General features: G+C 43.8%; 1 protein-coding gene across 1 annotated transcript; it reads right to left on the bottom strand.

The window, feature by feature from the left end:
* On the bottom strand, positions 1–17,296 carry LOC118429318 (the record flags this gene model as incomplete). The annotated part of the gene is made up of 23 exons (XM_035839799.1): positions 17,196–17,296; positions 16,855–17,076; positions 16,466–16,699; positions 13,987–14,193; positions 13,178–13,399; positions 12,567–12,782; positions 11,301–11,531; positions 10,607–10,816; positions 10,413–10,478; positions 9,808–9,984; positions 9,235–9,381; positions 8,533–8,592; positions 8,172–8,414; positions 7,405–7,629; positions 7,083–7,145; positions 6,201–6,542; positions 5,506–5,674; positions 4,613–4,854; positions 3,479–3,772; positions 2,688–2,942; positions 1,791–1,868; positions 1,090–1,287; positions 1–419 (listed from the first exon to the last, which is right to left on the bottom strand). Coding segments are annotated over exons 3-23 (4,215 nt in total), but the record flags the coding sequence as incomplete, so codon positions are not given.
* Positions 17,297–17,553: the final 257 nt, after the last annotated feature.

Genomic DNA, 17,553 nt, shown 5'->3' with positions numbered 1-17,553 from the left:
GGTTCTGAGGGTAAGGTTGGGGATTCTGAGGGCTTGACCGGGGATACTGTGGATATGTTTGGGAATTCTGAGATTGTGGGTTCCGTGGGTAGGTTTGAGGGTTTTGGGGCCTTGTTTGTGGATTCTGTGGGTACGAACGTGGGATCGAGGATATGGGTTTGGTTGAGGATTTTGAGGGTATGACCGGGGGTTTTGAGGATTCGTTCGGCTATTCTGACGGTTATGTCCGTTGTTCCGAGCGTACGGGTTGGAACCTTGGCGTGATGTATCATGGTAGGAGTACGAACAGCTGAAGGGGTTGGCCTTGAGTTGCTGCAGTCGGCGGGCGTACTTGTTGTTGAGCTCCGCCATGTACCCCTTCTCGTCCACCATGCCGTACCCGTTCCCGTCTACACGGCCCATCATCACATACTCCGCTCCTAGTGCAGACGACACAAAATAAACGTCAGCGTCAGATATCCAACATCTTATAGATGACGCTAAAGGTTTGCAAAAGTACTGAAACATCCGATCATGGTAACAAACCCCACGAAGCAAGCTAAACAACGAACAGAACAGAACAGAACATGTAACGTGTACAATGTCTTGGTCAGACTCGTGCCCAAACGGGCGGTTTTTGATAGCGAAAATTATGATAAAACACACATAAAAGAGGAATAAAACACACGTAAACAAACAAAAGAAAGAATTTGTCAAGGGCATGATTTTTGTGTATTCTATGATTTACACTTCATGTTTCATTCTCCCAAACAGCCTATAGGTGGGTCCCGATTTGGAAATGTGACCACATCATGATTAGTGCGTTATCCTATGGTCATAATAGAAAAAAAGAAGATAATTTGGGGCCCGGTCTGGCCCTCATTGTTTAAACTCGCACTTAAAATCAACCCGGGGCACGGCTACAAAAATACGCCGTAACCTACTAGCGATTCAAGAAGTATTTACCTTTGGTTGCTGTGAATTTTTTCTGCAATAATGCTAACAACCACTAGGCGGCGCTTTTGAACCGCGTACAGGATGCAGTCTGATGAACCCTATCGTCTAAGCAACGTTGATGCCGATTGGCTGAATATGCATGATAACACATACCTCTGGCCACATCGTAGCACGGACATCCGTGTTTGTTGTTGTAGTTCCTTGGCAGGAGCACTTGTACAGCCAGGTCCCGTCCTTGGTACTCGATGGACCTCAGTCCGCCCCTCTTACTGATCATCTCACTTTTGGTCACCATGGTAACGACGCGCCAAGATGGCGTCAGTTCCAACTTGGACACCCTGCCGGTCATTACTGAGGAGGGGTATCAAATAGATGTGAAATGAGGGAGTTGGGCGGGGTTAATCATCTTAAAGTTGGTGCTAGATGAACAACACACTTTTGCAAGGCAGGAAAGACACATATACAATATACTAGGTGCAGCGGGCATTGTAAGATGCTCTTTGTAAAAAGTACCTATATTTAAAAAGGAGAAAGCACAGTTTACGACTTTTAGATATGGACATTGTGCTTGTTTACAAGTATAAAATATTTCCTACAGTAAAGCAATCCTGACATGCATTCCTATACGATATTCATAAAAAATATGAAATCTGAGCACTTTACATCTCATGCAATCATGCTCATATATTATGGAGTAGAAGGGTTCAAATTACCCGAATCTCAGTCAAAGATTTTTATATATAGAAAATAAAAAAAAGTTATGCATTTGCGTTTTGTATATTGAATATCATGCTTTTCTTAAATGAGAATATGGGACCATTCATTTTTCAACGGGGAACAATAAAGATTCTCACCAAACTGATTGTTGCAGTAACCCCTATGGAGCCCGTGCCGCTCGTGCTGACAGCCTCCACAATGCACTGCCTGCTGACCTGTAATGTACGATATTTCAAGTAAAGTCAAACTTATCCCAAGTCTTCGTATCACATTTATTACCATTAATCAATTGCAACTAGAACAAATCAAATCATAGAAATCTACAGGCAAATGCATAACTTTTACACCTTCACATGGCCTAGCCTGACAAACAACTGCTCTGTACGATCTTACCCAAACACGATCATATACATGCTGACCAGCTCCTCCAACTCTATCCTGCCACTTGCTACATTATGTAATCGGACCCCACAGTATGTGGCGCAGTTTCCGTGTATGCCTTCCACCAGTTACCAGTTACCATGGTCCATGACATAGAGCTTATTTGTTTAGAAGAAGAAGAAGAGGAAGAAACGGAGCAAAAACGATTTGTTTCCCTTATGTTTTCCTAAACACTAGAGTAACACGACCTCATACCTTCGCCGAATGATTTTAACTTTTACAACTGGTGTATCATTTGTGTTTGTCATTAATCATGCAATCCAGGTCCTCATTTGCATGAATTATATTAGTTGATTATCTCCTCCTCCACCGAAATGACAAACGTACACAATCTATGTGAAGAAAGAAGACTTTAATCGCATTTCTGATAACTTATGCAAATAAGGTCCTCATTTGCATAATTGATGTTCAATGATGTTCACGTCCAAATGTCACGAGTATGAAATTCCCGTCATTAACCACGATGATAAACTGTAGGTATCCAACAGGCCACATGTCTAGCACTGGACCGCCTTTTCCTCCCCCCCCCCCCCCCCGCGACACCCGCGACGGTATAAGCGGACGGATTAAGAAGAAAGAAGAAGAAGACCCCCCTAGACACTTGATGGTACACTCCCTCCATGACCCAAACCGGGTGGTGTTCCCGCCACAGCCTCCGTACTGGAACTCCTGACACACCCGGTTGACGGGATCGAAGTGCCAGCGGCTGTGTGCCTCCTGACACGGGCCGGGCTCCGCAGGCAGGATACAGGAGTCGCCCATGTAGCTGGGTACCTCGGGGCGGGGGGTCTCACGGGCTGGGTTCACGGCTGGCCCGGGCTGGGGAGCTTTGGGTGCCTCGCCACGCTCTAGAGATAAAACGGGATGGTGTTTATATGATACATGACGATGGCACTCAACATTGGAGAGCCAGAATCATATCCGACACTTCTTGTTGCATATTGCTGAACGATGTTGGTGCAGCTCTTATGGTTGCTGCATTCTATCACATTTAGTCCAATGTTCTTCAATGAACGCCATCAATTTTATAGCATTTACATGTACATTGACTGTAGCATGGGTACCATTTAGATTGTAGTTCGCTCTTGTGCTCGCTTTTGCAGAGAGGCGACAGTATACAGTGTATTATAAACGTCGAAGTGAACGGCTATCCGGGTGGTACGCAGGCTACATTGACTGTTGTGTTTTGTTGGAAAAAAAACACAATGCTGTAATAACACCCATGGTCATTTTCATTTCATAGTATTGTACACGTAATAAAAGTATCTCTATTGAGCAGGGGAGAGTGTTTAATAACTATGCAGTTGCCTTCACAGCTCAATATATCGGTATTACTGCTTTTCGGTAACAATTTTCTGCATGAAATTACAAGCCGTATCCTTACCTGTACATGTTTCCATACACTCGGCCCAGCTGTGGAAGTTGTTAGCGTTCCCCCCGCACCCTCCGAAGCGGAACTTTACGCAGGTGTCCCGGCTGGGCAGGTAGTAGTACCGGCTGATCTTAGCCCTGCACGGGCCTCGCCTCTTCTTCAGACGGCAGATGGTATCACGGGGGGAGGGGGACGTGGTTGGGCGGGGGGTAGGGGGTGGTGTTGGTGCTGGAGGGATCGGGGTGGTGGTGGGAGTAGGTGGGGTAGTTGCTGCTGGTGTTACTTCGGGAACTGAGTCGTCCTTTTCTGTAGGTAGAAATGAAGAAAATCTAAATTTAGTCTTAGTACGCTATCTAGACAGACTAGATAGTGTCAAGGTAGCTATACAAACTTATTTCGCGAAACTTTCAACAGTCGTCCTCAAAAACGTCAAAGTTTTCGTGATTTTCTATATTTCAAGACACAAAGACATAGATCGATCAATTTTCTGCCATCAGTCTTCTTAGGACTTTGCTATGAAATGTGTACATCGTACACAACGCATATATGTACGTCGTACATGAACGAAGAAGGCAACGGAAAGACTAATAGAGCTACGATAAACCAAAAAACGATCTCATCGTAGTTTTGGCATGAAACAGATGTAACATTTTCCATATTGTTCACACATTTATATTCTTCGAGTTCATACCGAAAGGTTTTCGTAATTAATCGTGCATCGACTTGCCTTCTTTATGAATTTTTGGTTATCCATATTGTATCTAAATCTATATGCATGGGGGTATCTGAGTAGATGTAACGCTGGTTCACCTTTATCCGCGGGGTAACCTATAACCGTTGCATTCAACATTTTGGTATCTAGGGATATCAAGTCGATGGACGGTGGTTTCAAATTGTGATGTATTCGAAATATTGCAACTTAAACCACAGTCTGTCAACTTGAAATCTCTAAATGATTTATCTTTAAATACAACGGATATAGGCTACCCTGCGAATAAAGGTAAACCAGCGTTAATAGTCAGGCCATGTAGACAGCCTAGCTTTTTCTGCAAGGAGGAAGAAAAGAAAAAACACACCAGCAAAAACAAAATGTTTTCTCCTTCGGGAAAACATAAATACAGTAAAATAAAACAAGGCATTTCTCACCACACATGACGTCATACGTGATGAGGTATGTCTCGTCCCACAGGTACAGCTTCTTGTCGGCAGGGTTGTAATCCAGCATGGTGTTGTAACGGTACGGGTCGCGGAGTTGTACCATCACGTCGTGCTCCCGCTCCGTACGCGTGTCGAAACTGTAGCTGATCTTCGCCGTGAAGTCGTGGGCGTCCGTGGCGTACAGAACGCCGCACCGCATGAAGGCATTACCGGCTGCACGCTTGAAGTATCTGTGTACGGTAGAAGTGCAATGATTAGCTTGACTTAAATCGCGCTCCTAGCAGTCGGCACTACAGTTGCCGCCACCTAGCCAGTGAGAGAATGTGTAAACACAGGCTATGCAATGATTGATCTGATAAATTTGATTAATTTTGCCCCGTTCACATTTTGTGTGTTTAGGTTACGCAATGACATATTGTTGGCTTAGGTAAACTTTGCGGAGAATAAGTAATTTTTACAATTGTTTGTCGCACCGAAAAACTAACTGTGCGACCCCAAACTTTAGCCACGGTAGAAAATACAGATAATTCTTTACGGACTTGAATATATGCACAAGCGTGAACGGGGACTGGGTGAGTGAGTGTAAGCTATAAGTATCAGTATTGCAAACCCTTTGGCATGTTTTAGTAAAATGATTCAATTACGGCAATTTGGAAACTGATGATTTACGCATGCAATATGCCATTAGCGAAAAATTATGGAAACATGTTTGTTTGTTTGTTTGTTTACGTCTTGCTGCTTCTCCATCTTTTAGACAAAGCTCTTTCATATATGTTTTGCCCAGAGATGCAACGCTATCACCGCATATTTTCATATGCAGCACCTCTGCATTTGATGATTTTTTTCGGATTTTTTTAAACGAGGCTTGACCTTTGACCTACCCAGCATTCCATGTGTTGATGATTGACAGGTCCTCCGGGTTGATCTGACTGACCACCATGTTGCCCCTGTTCTGCAGGGTACCGTAGATGACGTACAGTCCGTACTCGTCCACAGCGAAGTCGATATCCGTGCTGCCTCCCCAGGAATACGAGTACGAATTTTGAATACCTGAAATTAATTTTTCACAATAAGTCCAGAGTGATTATGGACAATGAAAAGAACACACTGGATAAATGCTTTCAACCTTTGACAGTTTTTATATATCTACATGGCTACTGTTCAGTGAAAACTTTCATGCCACTGTACAAAACATAGGGACCCCCAGCGGGAGTCGTCACGTGTCGTTTAAAATCTAAAAATCTGGTAATGTTTCTAAATAATCTCAAGATGTTCTGAAAAATTCTCAAGATTGTTTGAAACAAGCTGAAAATGTTTTAAAAAATCTTAAGATTTTGTCAGGAGTATTGCTACTGGATCCATTAATGGCTAGAAATTTAAGAAAAAAAGGATAAAATCAAAATGTGTTTTTGTGAGTATTTCTTGAGTTATGAGTTATCACATTATGAGTAATTTGAGTATTTTTCACCACATCGGTGCAAACAGGACGAAAGCATTTTCTCTGTATGCAGGAAGTATGCATGCGTTCACATTTTACCTGAAGAATTTATAAAATCAAATTCCGTATGTATATTACCTGCAAAAGGCAACTGTTGTCTTGCTGCGACCCGTTCATTCTCCAGATCAAACTTGATGAGATCCTGAGTTCCTGCCCGGTTGTAGTACGCCGACCCGCCGTACACGAGCTGGCCGTTCCCAGCGATGTCGCTAGGGAGCGTCCATGTACGGGACACCTGGTCGTTCACTATGGCGTAGTCGTTGTCGTACTTCTGAATCGTGCGGGGTCCGTCGAAGATGTAGATGGGGTTGGGATCGAGGGGATCCCGTGCCCAGGAACTGTACCATCCGCCCCGCCCCACGTCCTTCACGACCACGGGGGGACTGAGGACAAGGGAGCTTCCACGGGGACAACAGCCGACTGTAACAAGAAAATTGAGTCAAAACTGACGATAGAGTAGCCTTTGTTATGTCTCGGAAAAAAACAGCACCTGCTGGGCAGTTCACGACCTATTTATTTTTTTTCATTTTCGGGCTTGGCCATTACTTGGCCCCGTAGGGCACCATACGGCTACCGGGTTATTTTGGGGGCACGACCGGGCCCGCGCCCCAGGATGATTATACATGTAACTCATAGTTAAAATCAACCCGGGACCTGGTAACGAATAGGCACCGTAAACTAATCCTGTGCACACCGAGATGAACCCCCGTGGTATCCGGTAGTCCACTGGGACAAATTTGTGGCTTCGGGCCCGGCCGGGCCTATGTACATCCCCAACGGGCCAAATATGACAAAAGGATAACACATTAATCTCTCGATTACAAGGGTTATTTTGTCCCTTCCCAAGACGGGAGGACCGCTTGGATGTTGTCAAGCCAACAATTGAGGGACTAGGTGTAAAGCTAACTATAGAAGGATTCGGAAAAATGAAAGTTGCTTTTGTTCAAGGACTCTACCTACCTGGTCTAGATGGTTCTGTACGTGGTTCCACAATAGGAGGTGCTGCCGTTTGGTAGTCATGTTCTGAAACGCACAGTTTGTATTATGTCATTAAAAAATTCTGAAATCTTGTGAAAAATAAATCATGATATCAGAAATGAAATCATAAATTTCCAGGTTTGATATTCACTCAACTACAGGCCATACATGATTTTCTACGAAGTAATTGTAAAATCCCTAATGGAACAACATTTCAGCACTAAGGACAGTTCCTACTCGCTAAACCCTTAACGTTCTGATACATTCTCTCTGATTGGACAAGGGAAATTTAAGCCACGCCCACCTTCACACTCTAGCTCCTCCCCCTCTGTCATTCTCGTGACGGCACTCAGTGCGTTGCCGTACTTGTTGACACAGAAGCAGTTGACTCCGTCCAGGTAACACTGCCGGGGCGTGTACCTGCCCTCCTCGGTACAGGTGGGTACGAAGGCCGACCGGGAGCGGTTGTGTTGTTCGGAGGCCTTCAGGGCAGTCAAGGCTTCCGCACGTGCACGCTCACACAGTGTAGCTGTAATGACGTGTCAAATAAATCAGCATGTTATTATAGTTCCTATCATGAATGATAATAACGAATGATAGTAATTATGACACAAAAATACACATTTTTCTTGTTATAAGTAACATATGTATCATTCTAGACGTTTATACAAAGTACCCTCTTGGACATCGAACCATCAAAATACAGACTTCCAGCTCTTGATTCTTGCCATCGTGTAATTAGATTAAACAGAATGCCTCCGCTTTCACTTAGAAGAAGATTAAACATTGACTATACCCGTCATGACGTCACAATGAACATGGCATCCAATTCGGAACCTGGCACCACAGCTTGCGAAAAGCATAATGTTATTGCAATTAGATTTATATGAGATATATGTATCTAATTTGGATATCATTGGTGGCGTAAGCATTTTAAATTTACTGTACATTGTATCTCTCTAGTTTTAGTCTTAAAACGGTGCCCAAATTCGTCAATTTGCCTGCAAACAACTTTGCCGACATGTTAAAGCTCGTGTTGCCTATTTTTTGTTTACGATATACAACACTTACGCATTCTGGTGGAAACATCAGGCCCAAGCTCCGCCGTTGTGTTGAGAACGGGCGTGACAGTTGTGACCAGACCAGGTTTGGATGCAGCTGTAGTGACGAGACCAAGTTTGGATGCGGCAGTGGTGACGAGGCCTAATACGGAGCTGGCGGTTGTGGTTGTGTCCACCATTGGTGATTCGGTGGGTAGGACGGCCTTGTCCGGAGTTGGGGCAGATGTAAAAAGTTCTATCTCTTCCGTTGGTTCTGAAATAAATTTAAAAATAATAAAAAAACTTTGTCAGGCTTGGGACCAACAGTTGCGTTCTGTAAGACATATTTTTGTTCCAAAAGTGCAATAAAATGCTGTGACTAAGTTTCTTACCTTCTCCTCCGTCCTCCCCACTTCCCGTGTCCCAAGTGTCTACTTTGGCGTCATCAACACCTGTGAGGTAGAAAAAATTGGTCCAAGACATATTAGGTACTTCCCTGAAAATGACACAGCGAAGCTTCTGTAGGTATCACTAAAATCTAATTCACGTTACATGAAATTTTCATTCCTTGAGTAAAAAAGAAGGCTTGTAGTCTTTTTTTTCTTCTTCAATGAAATCGGTAGTGGTGTGTGTGTGATAAGTGACATTTGAATACAAGGCACGTCGGGGACACTAACAGGGAGCTAGATCAGAGTTGCAAGAAAGGTCAAAGAAAGATTATATGCGGTCCAGGTTTTTTTTCTTCAATTGGTCCGTTTCCAAGATGTTTTATCTAATCTAGTGTGTCGAAAACAGTTTGTTTCAATTTGTTTCTGAGCTCTTCAAACTGCAAATTATAGCAGACCTTCTGAAACGTTTAAAGATAGTGTTTTTGGTGAAGCCTCAAGGGAGGAGCCGTTAGATACAGTACTACATTCGTATTGAAAATATTTAAAAAAACATTAATGACGTTTTATCTTTGGTAAATATTGCTCAGTTATTATTTTTTGTCTTGGACATTGTATATGTCTGTGGTCACTATATCAACATGTTGCCTAGTGTCCACAATATGTTGTTCTTGTCGTAACCTGAATAAAGTTAAAGTCATACTCTACCTGAACAGACCGGCCTGGCGCCAGGCTCACTCACGGTGCCGGGGATCTCTTTCCCCGCCTCATCCACACAGAAGCAGTACCCGGACGCGCCGTAACACTGCATGGGGAAGAACTTCCCGTCCGCCGTACATGTGGGGATGTAGCTCACTGGAAAGTGTAAAGAAAAGGCAGCGAAATCGTCAGGAACGGGCAAAATGCGGACAATTCCATCAGCACATCATTAGAAAACAACTATCACACTTGGACCGTGGAACCCAAGATGAAAGTTTGAGGCACAAAACTTTACAACGTTGCATTAACTGTTAAGCTGTTACACTTAGACAATACAGCGACAATTTCACACAGGTCCACCGGTACAAATCTAAGAGTCCTATGGCCGCACTTGGAGTAATTACTGTCGTATTAAAGTCACCTGAGTGTGCGCCGAATGGCAGCCGCTCCAGACTCTTGCAATTTAGCCCCGCATATTGTAATACCCTCGTAATTCAACCTCTGTTTTCGAAGAGTATAGTCGGTTCACCTTATAATCCATACAAAATGTGGTATCGCGTTATTTGCTATCTTTTGACTCACCTTCGTCAGCAGTAGTAAAGTTGTACCAGAAGAGACGTAACGCGCGCCGCCTAGCGTCGCGACAGGTCAGGTTCAGGAAGGCGTTCAGTCCGTTTTCGGGAGGCAGGAACTTATCTGTCTCGTTCTTTGGTGTCTCCGCTTTCACGGTCACCGTCGGTTTGGGCGCTTCTGTCACTTCTAGACCAATGAAAATACAGTATAATGGTTTGACGTCTAGGGCAATGAAAATACAGTCACTTCTAGACCAATGAAAATACAGTAAAATGGTTGACTTCTAGGCCAATGAAAATACAGTAAAATGGTTGACTTCTAGGCCAATGAAAATACAGTCACTTCTAGACCAATGAAAATGCAACATAATGGTTTCACTTCTAAGTCAATGAAAATACAGTCACTTCTAGAGCAACAAAAATACAGTGAAAATGTCAGATCATTAACTTTTGAGGAACGATTTTGTAGACTTCTATACCGGAGAATGCATATGGAATAACTAGAAATAAAACTTTAGGTGAGAGTTTATTTGCTTCACTTTTCATCATGTAATGGTGGATGCGATAACAAACACGAAGACATGGAACAGTTTCAGTAAGCTGTTACAATCATACCTTCCGTTTCACTTCCCAGTGGCATTTTGCCCTCTTTTACGCCCGGCTTAGGCGTGGTTGCGTCATCTGTGAATTGAAAGAAAATGCACAAGTTTATAGGCATGCAATGGCTACAGAAGCCTGCCAAACCTTTTGGTTTTACAAGCGGCAGGACCTAAAATTCTTAGTTTTTTTTTCACACATATTGGATTTACCTTCGCAGACGACATCTTCCTGAGGCCCTACTCTCGTGCCCAGGATCTCCTCTCCTTCCCGGTCCACGCACCAGCAGTGTCCGGTGCTGTCGTGACACTGGATGACGTCATAACTGCCATCCTCTGCGCATGTCGGGATGTAGGCACCCAGTAGAGGCCCCTCACTCAGCATTTCTTCTCGTTCTAACTGACATTTAGTTGCGGGAGTTCCTGTGAAAACAAGACAAAACACTGAAATATTAATGAACGCCCCATAGCCTTACCCACATCCGTCAAAAAAGTATGAATGCAAAATGAAAACATGCAAGTGCCAATAAGCACGTCACCGGAACGTACTGCGCCTGCGCGAAAAGTATAGACATGCTAAACCTTTCTAAACCCCCGGTTTACTAAAGGGCCGCATTTAAGAAAGTACGTGCGTACATAAGGGTAAAATCCCGTGTACGTTTTACATGAAACTATGTCTCTAACATATACTGTGCAACAAGCGGGATTTCAATGCAACGTTGACCAAACCAAGCCCCAAAACACCAGGGTTCGCGCAGGCGCAGTACGTTCCGGTGACGTGCTGTGCCAATAATGGGTAGATATGTAGCTCTCGATGTTGGTATATCTTGGGCCTGTGTTATTGACAAGCAACTTAAAGTAAGTGAGCTGCTTTTGTATCATTTGAAATCTAACGGTTCTCACAGACCTGCGCAGTTAGGTGATTCCCCTGCTTTGACTCTCGTCCCCATGATCTCCTCCCCAGAGTCGTTGACGCACCAACACTGCCCGGTAGAGCCGTGACACTGGATGGGGTTGTACAGCCCCTCCTCCGTACACTGCGGTACGTACACGCCCGCTAGGAGGCCGCGACTGTTGGCGTCTTCTCGCTCTTCCTGGCACTTGGTCTGGGGCGGAGCCTCCGTTACTGGAGGCTCGGCTGCGATTGAAGGAGAAAAATCACGGATCACTGACGTTACTTAATCTCAAAGCAGATCATACGGTGCCATAAGATAGTATCAAAGCTGGCCAAGGAGTATAGCCGGCCAAAGGGAGTCAACCGGGCACGGTGGGTTTGATACTGTATTACGCCACTGTCGATCTGCTTGGAGATAAGACATTACTAGGCTAACGGTATTGTGCCATTTCTTTTACTGATAAAAGTCCCAAGGAATGAATAATGAGACTCTTTCTGCAGAACCATCGTTGTGTTTTTTCTTCAAACGATGTTTTGGTAACAATCTGTCACCTTACTCCAAGGAGCTTTTATCATTACTTTGATAAAAGCTCCTTACTTCCTTAGCCTGGGGAAGCAAGGAACCCTGGGGATCAGGGCAATTCTGACTAATTGACTTGTTCACGTTGCACTGTAGCTATAGACCCCACATATCGGTGTTAAAAATACGGTCACAAACGTAAAGGAGTATGGACCAATGAGAATTGCCCAGAGGAAGGTGATAGAGGGTCACCGAATCGTCAAGAAAAGATTGAGAATCGGTTGCGAAAAAGCTGATGAAACGACAAGGATTCCAATTAAAAAAAAATACAAGCTAACTTTTCTGCTAAAATACCGACTATGGAATGCTGCTAAGCAGGGAAGAAGCAGGGCAAATAAGTTGAACAAAGCCGGACAAAACTAATGCATTAGATGTCTAGATCTATATTCTAACCTACGAAAGAAAAATATGGTTTTATATGGTTTAAACGGCCTTAGATGCATTCACAAACTCTACAGAGCTTGTTGGTGACAACTTCAACTAAAGCTAGGTTGGTGTTATGGAGGGTTGCAGCAGTTATGAGAAGCCAATGGATGGGGATGGGATGGGATGGGATGATGAGTAGTAGGATGCGGTTATGCTGGTAAAGTTCCATGAGTGTTGCAAGCTGTAGGAAGTTTGTGAGATGCACTGCAATGTTGTGGATGGAGCAGCCGTGGCCAGGTTAACGTACAGGAGCGTCCTCTAGCGGTTGGTACCTGAACATCTGGGGTTCTCTCCCGGGCGGACTCTCGTTCCCGCCACCTCGTTCCCGAACTGGTCGGCGCACCAGCAGTGACCGGAGCTGCCGTGGCACTGTACCGGGGAGAAGGAGCCGTCGTCCCGGCACTGAGGTACGTAAGCCCCCGGTAGGGCAAACGCTAGGACCTCCTGCTGTTCCTGCTCGCATTGTGACTGCGGGCGCTTTGTCCGAGCTGAGATTTCAAGTTCAATCGTTATAAATTGATCTTAATTGCCTTCAGATTATCTAAACAATTTTGCAAAGAAACTTTCAGCGTATCTATGTATAACGCTAGTTCACCTTTATCCGCGGGGTAACCTATATCCGTTGTATTGTCGTTGTATAGTCATTATCATTGCCATTGTCATTGTATTAAAAACATACTACTTAAAATTATTAAGTCGACAGACGGTGGTTTCAAATTGCGATGTATTTTTTTCAAAATATCGCAGATTGAAATCACAGTCCGTGGATTTCATATCCCCAAATACCCTGTTATCTAAATACAATGGATATAGGTTACTCAACGGATAAAGGTAAACTAGCGTTAGACGTATACATGAACTGCGGTACGCGTTGTTTACTTACCTGAAAGATCACCACAGTTTGGAACGAGTTGTCCTGGTGACACCCTACTCCCGGAGATCTCGTCACCCTGCTCGGAGACGCACCAGCACTCCCCGGTGCTGCCGTGACACTGTAGCGGGTCGTACGTCCCGTCCTCCCGGCACTGCGGCACGTACGCCCCGGGGCCCAACCCCGCATCGATAGCCAGTCCTCGATCGACGTGACACTTGCCCTTCGGCTCGACTGCATTTTGTATAGATGAGAAATATCCATACATTAGTTTGTTTCGTTTCGACACAAACAGTTCAGATGTTTTTCTTTAGAGTACTTCTCGAAAGCAACGTTTGTTGCTGTATAATATCTCTGAAGATAATAGAAAGAAAAATATTTTTATCCCGGCTTCTTTCCTACATTTTAGGATCAAGGACTACAACCTTCCCAGGTCTGGTATAACTCACTACTTTGCACCCCTATCCTACGTTGTAAGTTGTAACACTGATTATATTATCCTTAACGACCTCACACAGACCTAACCTTTGCACATCTAAATACTGACGATACTCCTATAGTACTTGATGGCGACCTTTCCCATTCTACCATATTTTAGGGAAATCGAACTTTTATCAACTAATCAATTGTAATCAGTTCTGGGTTGATAACCGTGTTGATATTAGATCACAGAAGCACACAATTTTTAATTATTTGGGGGTACATATTCGTTTACCGTTGTCTAACTGACCTAAACATGTAGGTTTGAAGCCCCTGTCCACCCGTGTGTCTGACATGACTGACCTGTTCAAAGCCCCTGTCCACCCATGTGTCTGACTGACCTGAACATGTAGGTTTGAAGCCCCTGTCCACCCGTGTCCCGGGTAGCTCTTCCCCCTCCTTGTCCACGCACCAGCAGTGTCCGGTGCTGCCGTGACACTGCACCTCCTCAAACGCGCCGTCCGGCCGGCACTCCGGGATGAACATGCCCACCTGCAGCCCGGCGTTAGCGGCTTTGGTCCGTTGGCGCTGGCACTTCGTCCGGGGGTCTAAGGGGAGCAGGTTTCCATTATAGAAAAATTACTAGAAGTACAGATTTTCTAAAAATAATAAGAATTAAGTCATAATAGAGTTAATTCCAGTTGTGGCGGCCATGTTGGATTTCCGGGGTCATCTGGGGTCATGGCACCAGAACGAGACTGCAGGTGGTACCAGCTGGGCATTCGACTATATAGGCTGTATTGCAGACATAAGTATGCCATCTTCGGGAGTGCATTTCACCCCTCTAAGGTTAACAACTGCACAATATATGCCTGTTATATATAGAAAATATTGTTTGGGACATTTGAATTTGATTTTGGTGATATTTTTTAATCAATTTTTCACATTTTTTATGGGTGACCTGAGAACAATTAGTGTCAGTGTTTATATCCTCCATGAGTGCTTTGTATTGATAACTGTGATATAGTAGGTTTACTATTGGGATTAAACCCTACGTATACACAAAATATGGGGATGACATCTTTGCGGGTAGAAACTTAGAAGACATTTGGCAGTTGTTCTGATGATGTATTGATGCCAAGATCCGTTCTGCAAACTACGTTCTATGGGAATGTCATGCCGGGTGTGCTCCTTTACTTTCTTCCCAAATCATGTTTTCATTGTTTTATTCTAGTTTAAACAACATAACCCTACACAACAAATTCCACATGTTGGGTCCATAAAATTGTGGGATGAAATCTAGCAGATTTTTTTCTGTCAGGGATTTTTCTATGCCAATGTGGAGAAAAACGTAAATTTTATCGTCAGTGGAAGAGGTAAATTGGTGATAGAACTTAGTAATACGTAGTTTTATGAACAGATGTTCGCAGCGTCTGTGAAAATTCTGTCACATTTCCACCCACACTGATCTGAAACTGGCATGAAGTCCGGTTTTTAGAGTAACGTGAGGGTCGACTCTAGCCTGAGTATCATCCTAGTTGGTTACGGAGGCTCTCATACTCACCCCTCTGGTTTGTGAGGGGTGAGTATGGGAGGCCCGGTAAGCTACCTAGGATGACACTCAGGCTACAATCCCTCCTCCGCTGGCACTTATAATCAAAGTTATGTTTTTTTTTCCACCTTGGCATTGAAAAAATTGCAAAAACAACAGTAAACAATCTGCTACATTTCATCCCACAATGTTATACAACATGTGGACATTTTTTTTACGGGGTATGTTGTTTAAACTAAAATAAAACAATAAAAACACTGTCAGATAAATTGGGAAACAAGTAAAGGAGCACACCCGGTACATACACCGCCTTCCCCATTGAGTGCCGCAGGATTTTCCCATAGAGCAGAGTTTGCAAAACGGTTCTTGGCATCTAGAAATCATCAGAATAACAGCCAAATGTCTTCTAAATTTCTACCAAAAGGTTTGTCACCCCGATACTTCAATGTTTTTGAAGGGTTTAATCACAGATACCGATACACAGCACACATGGAGGATATAAACACTGACATTAGTTGTTCTCAGGTCACCCGTCAAAAAATGTGAAAAATTAATAAAAAATATCACCAAAATCAAGTTCAAATTTCCAAAACAGTATTTTCTATAGATAACAGGCATGTATTGTGCAGTTGTTAACCTTAGAGGGGTGAAATGCACTCCCGAAGATGGCATACTTATGTCTGCAATACAGCCTATATAGTAGAATGCCCAGCTGGCACCACCTGCAGTCTCGTTCTGGTGCCATGACCCCGGATGACCCCAGAAATCCAACATGGCCGCCACAACTGGAATTAACTCTTACGGAGGCCACTCACTATACTATCAAGACCATGTCTAGGACAAAATATAAGAAAACTGGAAGTTTTGTTGCAGTATCAAGGTCGCACACCAGGGGCCTAACTTGACCATGACCATTATCTTCCAAATACCTAACCACATACCAAATATCATAACAATTCATGCAGAAGTTCTCAAGTTATGCTGACCACAAGTATCTGAAAATACACACACACACATACCAAAAACAGTGCCTCCATTTTCATGAAGGTAAATGGTGTTATGTCTGTGCTGTTTCCATTACGCAGGTTGTATTATTTGCAACGTCATAGAAGCCGAGTGGAGATAAGTCAGCCTACATTCTTTTTTACATTAAAAATTTCTAATGATGTATATTAACGATTAATCCTTTGACAAAAAAATCCATGCAATTTTTATTACAATCTGTATGACTACTAGAACTTTAAAACTATACTTCAAAACATTTACTGATTGATATTATCAAATCATATAAAAGTCTTATGAAATGTATCGGTACGTGACTGCCTCACCATTGCAGAAGTCCATACACTCCATGTAGGTGTGAAACCTGTTGTCGTTCCCGCCGCATCCTCCATACGTGAAGCGCACACACCTGCGCTGCGTGGACAGGTAGTAATACTTCTTCTGACGCCCTCGGCACGGACCTCGGTCCTTCAGCATGTTACAGACGACCTCGGGATCCTTAGTGGGTGCTACTGTGGTCTGTGGTAGGTCCGGTATCCGCTGGCTGTATGTCCGCTTCACTGAAAATTATAAAGGTATCATAGAGTGTTTACGCTCTTCCCCTGAGGCGTCGCGAAAAAAATCCACCAAAAAACTAAAACGTTGCTAAAAGCACGTTGATAATGAAAATGTTTTGCTGAATTTGAAACAAGAACTCCAATTCGTCAATTCTTACCGACACATCTCTTGGCGTTAACGTTTTCCAGACACTCTTCCCGAGTGCCGAAGGAATTCGCATTTCGATCGCAGCCACTGTGCGTGTAGGTCAGGCAGGTGCGCTTCTGGGAGTTGTAGTACCATCTCAGCCGCGAGGTGGCGTCCGCGCACGGTCTGCCTCGGTACAGAGGAAGGTTGCACACGGTGGCGGTGGGAGAAGCTGGTGGGGGCTCCTTGAACGCTGTAGGACCAACATATAGAGCACAAAATTAGGGTTACGACCATTTTCGGTACATGTACCGCGAAGACACCGTTATAAAAGTTCTGGAAATACACAGAAAGTAGAAAAATAGGTCTTACGGCAGCCAGTCTCGTCCGAGCCGTCGAAGCAGTCTGTTATACCATCGCAGATGTAGGGCTTCAGGACGAATCGGATCCCGTTCTTACACTTGAAAATATCTGTAAATGCAGAAAAATTAATATAGAAATTGATTTAAAAGTTAAATTTGACAAACAATAATTTCGATACCACCTATCTTCAATGTAGCGGGTGAAAAATCAAAGCCAGTAACAATAAAACGTAGCAATAAAATCGTTGAAATAGAATGTGGTTTGAAACTGCAATATTTTCAAACGATTGTTGTCTGAAACCTCCGTCCGTCGATTTCATATCGCTAAACACCCAATTTTCTTTAAACAACGGATTTAGGTTATCCCA

Source organism: Branchiostoma floridae, chromosome 13 (genome assembly GCF_000003815.2).
Source record: "Branchiostoma floridae strain S238N-H82 chromosome 13, Bfl_VNyyK, whole genome shotgun sequence".
Taxonomy (NCBI): Eukaryota; Metazoa; Chordata; class Leptocardii; order Amphioxiformes; family Branchiostomatidae; genus Branchiostoma; species Branchiostoma floridae.
Note: the sequence above shows the minus strand (reverse complement) of the source record. Positions and strands in the feature narration are given on the sequence as shown.